The sequence below is a fragment of the Procambarus clarkii genome, chromosome 62 (genome assembly GCF_040958095.1).
Source record: "Procambarus clarkii isolate CNS0578487 chromosome 62, FALCON_Pclarkii_2.0, whole genome shotgun sequence".
Lineage (NCBI taxonomy): Eukaryota > Metazoa > Arthropoda > Malacostraca > Decapoda > Cambaridae > Procambarus > Procambarus clarkii.
In genome coordinates, this window is record NC_091211.1 from 22,963,497 (window position 1) to 22,967,678 (window position 4,182).

The 4,182-nt window shown below is 46.8% G+C and overlaps 1 protein-coding gene across 1 annotated transcript; it reads right to left on the reverse strand.

The window, feature by feature from the left end:
- Positions 1-741: 741 nt before the first annotated feature.
- On the reverse strand, positions 742-1,982 carry LOC138354356 (dentin sialophosphoprotein-like). The gene is made up of 2 exons (XM_069308519.1): positions 1,939-1,982; positions 742-1,801 (listed from the first exon to the last, which is right to left on the reverse strand). Exons 1-2 carry the CDS (start codon positions 1,980-1,982, stop codon positions 742-744), a joined length of 1,104 nt encoding a protein of 367 aa, XP_069164620.1.
- Positions 1,983-4,182: the final 2,200 nt, after the last annotated feature.

The window sequence follows — 4,182 nt, forward strand, 5'->3', positions numbered from 1 at the left end:
ACACCTTGTGTGGGATCGTAAAAAATATTACACACAATGGATGATACCAGGACACAATCTCAACAATCACGATACATTCCCCGGAACTACAAGACATTACTTGACATCTCAGCTCTGGTGCGTAAAACCTATTAGACTGCTACCCTCGTCACAAGGTACAGCGCCGCTCTTGTGCCAGGTAAGTCCCCCTACGGGCTCACCATAACCCGTGCTACTTGGAACTTCCGAGTAGCTGAGTCTTAAACAACAACAACATACTACTGCCCTTTGCGTGCTCGCGGCAACTGGTTAAACAAAAACACAAACACACGTCTATCATCCGCGTTACGAAACAGGATGTAAGAACAAGCAGTGAAGAGAGTCATGCATGGCGGAATTAATAGAGTGAGGGAAAGAGAGACGGAGAGATAGAGAGAAATACGATATTCATGGTGTTAGACCTAGTTAATGAGGACTTGGAGACATGAGAGATAAGATAGACCTCCCTGATAAAAGATAACGTAGGAGCCAGAGTCATGTCATTACACAGGAGCCCCTCAGGGCTGTATAAGTATCCGGTATTCCCCGCGTGTATACTCGCCCCCTAACACATCAGTACAATCCTCACGCTGCTCTACTAGGATGACGGCGTATATAGTCTCGTCGACCCGGGAGTTTCCACCGTGGCTGCGCCCTAACAATTGCCTTAACTTGGATTACTGCGCAAATTCCGGTGGCAGGCCGGACTATGCACAAAAAGAATTAGGATGGTAAAGAATTGCCGTCATTACTATCACTGCCGTCCTCACTATCATCATCGTCCTCACTATCACTGCCGTCCTCACTATCATCATCGTCCTCACTATCATCATCGTCCTCACTATCATCATCGTCCTCACTATTACTGCCGTCCTCACTATCATCGCCGTCCGCACTATCACTGCCGTCCTCACTATCATCGCCGTCCTCACTATCACTGCCGTCCTCACTATCATCATCGTCCTCACTATCATCATCGTCCTCACTATCATCATCGTCCTCACTATCACTGCCGTCCTCACTATCATCATCGTCCTCACTATCATCATCGTCCTCACTATTACTGCCGTCCTCACTATCATCGCCGTCCGCACTATCACTGCCGTCCTCACTATCATCGCCGTCCTCACTATCACTGCCGTCCTCACTATCATCATCGTCCTCACTATCATCATCGTCCTCACTATCATCATCGTCCTCACTATCATCATCGTCCTCACTATCACTGCCGTCCTCACTATCATCATCGTCCTCACTATCATCATCGTCCTCACTATCATCATCGTCCTCACTATTACTGCCGTCCTCACTATCATCGCCGTCCGCACTATCACTGCCGTCTTCACTATCATCGCCGTCCTCACTATCACTGCCGTCCTCACTATCATCATCGTCCTCACTATCATCATCGTCCTCACTATCATCATCGTCCTCACTATTACTGCCGTCCTCACTATCATCGCCGTCCGCACTATCACTGCCGTCCTCACTATCACTGCCGTCCTCACTATCATCGCAGTCCTCACTATCACTGCCGTCCTCACTATCATCGCAGTCCTCACTATCACTGCCGTCCTCACTATCATCGCCGTCCTCACTATCACTGCCGTCCTCACTATCATCGCAGTCCTCACTATCACTGCCGTCCTCACTATCATCGCAGTCCTCACTATCACTGCCGTCCTCACTATCATCGCCGTCCTCACTATCACTGCCGTCCTCACTATCACTGCCGTCCTCACTATCACTGCCGTCTTCACTATCACTGCCGTCCTCACTATCCCTACCGTCGTCACTATTCAGTGTTCATCCCATTGTCATGATGATTAGAGAGAGAGAGAGAGAGAGAGAGAGAGAGAGAGAGAGAGAGAGAGAGAGAGAGAGAGAGAGAGAGAGAGAGAGAGAATAAGATGATGAGACCCTTCAGCACTTTCTTCCTCATCAACTTGGTTACTATTTCTCATTAATATGAGAAATAATTCCAACCTAACTTTCCATCTGGGATGTGATCCCTTTGGGAAGGGAACTGTCAGGAGAAGCGCCAAACCATTAAGACATTATAACACTGGGAAGGGTTTTTTTCTACCACAAATGTGGCCACACATTTAAACTGCTAACCAACTTATACATTTTCTTCTGTCCTCCATAGACAAGGTTAGAGATCTTTTAAGCAAATAGTTCAGTGATTTATTGAACAATCAATTACAAAACATGATTGTAGTGCTTTTAACATGCTAATCTGACGTGGGTAAGGATTTGGGATGGGCCGGGAGGAAGAGAAATGGTGCCCAACCACTTGGACGTTCGGAGATTGAACTCCGACCTGCATGAAATTAGACCGTCCACCCCACGTGGTTGTTATATAAAGATCAGTGGAGAACACGGTACCAGGACAACAAAAACAGTAATTACAATAAGTGGTGAGAATATTCCTTCCTAACTAAATAATTTCATCTGGGATATTAATCTAAGCAGTGGCAGTACGTCAAGTAGTTCGGGGACAGAGACAACCGGACTCCAGGGCCACAATAATAATTAATATCCCGTTGTTGGTTCGCTAACTTTACCGGAGGCAATAATGTCTGTACGTCTTAACTTCACTCGTATAGAGACGTCAGTATGGGAGGAGAAGAACCTACCCTCCAAGATGAGGTTCTCCGTCCAGCGCAAATTGTTTTCTTGCTTCCCCGGACCCAAGATAGAGGTTAGCGGCGGCAAAACTTCACTCTCCCTGCAGGTTCTTGAGTGTAAACACTCCTGGTATGGGGTTCAGGAGTGGGATACACACCGCCAGAAGGGCCTTGATTTAAGTAAAACCCATCAGGACGACGTCCTTAGAGTCCAGTTATTAGTGGGCAAGGAACTGCTCACGGAATGTATGGTAGATGTTGGTGATATCTTGTAGTTTGACTCTGACCATCGCATCGCTGCCAACTACGTCAAGTTTCCAGGAGGGAAGAAGCTCAAGTCGGCCGTGTTAGACTACGAAGTGGTCCGTAAAAACATAAAGGTTACTTCTGGCAATAAAGTAACCAGTCGACTCCCAGACAACGACACTAATGCCTGTCCTGAGGACACAACTATCTCTAGTGAAGGTGTCAAGTCGGCCCGACGCACAGGGATGAAAGTAGCCCAGACGAGGCCCAAGTATACACTTCAACTGGTGGAATCTAGACCTGCTATACAGCAAGAGAGGCTCGCTGGCCGCCGTTGAGGGATCCGTTTAAAACTCCTACGGGCTCACCATAGCCCGTGCTGCTTGGAACTTGGTTCCAGGTAGCGAATCTTTAACAACAACAACAACCTAGACAAGAATCGTTGAGTAATGAGCGGAAGCCCTTAATGTCTTTGTCTTTTTTTGTTCGGCTTGGTGGCTACTTTTGTTAATTGGAGACCTGACGGCTGAGTTGGACAGTGATCGGCGTTCTTAGTCCTAAGGGTCCGCGTTCGATCCCCGCCGCAAGCGGAAACAAATGTGCAAAGTTTTTTTCACCCTGATGCCTCCGTTAACCTAGCAGTAAATAGGTACCTGGGAGTTAAATAGCTGCTTCGGGCTGCTTCCTGGGGATGAGTGTGTGTGAAAATTAGGATTAAGGATTAATTAGGATTTCATAGCTCGAAACGCTATGCGCGCTAGTGGCTGTACAAGAATGTAAGAACTTGTATATAAAACAAATTAAAATAATTATTACATGTTTTTTGTGTGTGTGTGTGTGTGTGTGTCTGTGTTTACTCACACAGGCTTTGTGATTTATCAGGGAAAAGCGCCAAGTCATTACGACTATATAGCACTGGGATCAGGATAAGGATTTGGGATGGGACGGGAAAAAGGGCTGGTGCACAACCATTTGGACGGTCGGGAATTGAACGCCGACCTGCATGAAGCGAGTCTGTTGCTCTACTGTCCAGCCTAAGTGGTGTTGAGTGTGTATGAGTACCTCATCACCACATCATACACAGTGGACCTTGAATTTAAGCATCAACCTCACTGCCCTGTGTGGCCGTGAATATGAGCAACATCTTCACTGTTAAACGTGACTGTGAATGTGTTCATATTCGCTATCGTATGTAACAAAGAATATGAACAGGACCTTTACTGTTCCTGTATGAGAATGAATATGAGCAGAATCCTCATTGACCCGTCTGACATGGAATATAAGCAGC

Coding starts and splice junctions, on each gene's coding strand:
- LOC138354356 (XM_069308519.1), bottom strand. CDS start 1,982: ATGAGAAATAGTAACCAAGTTGATGAGGAAGAAAGTGCTGAAGG. Junction 1,802..1,938: donor GAGGAAGAAAGTGCTGAAGG/GTCTCATCATCT, acceptor TGACGACGGTAG/GGATAGTGAGGACGGCAGTG.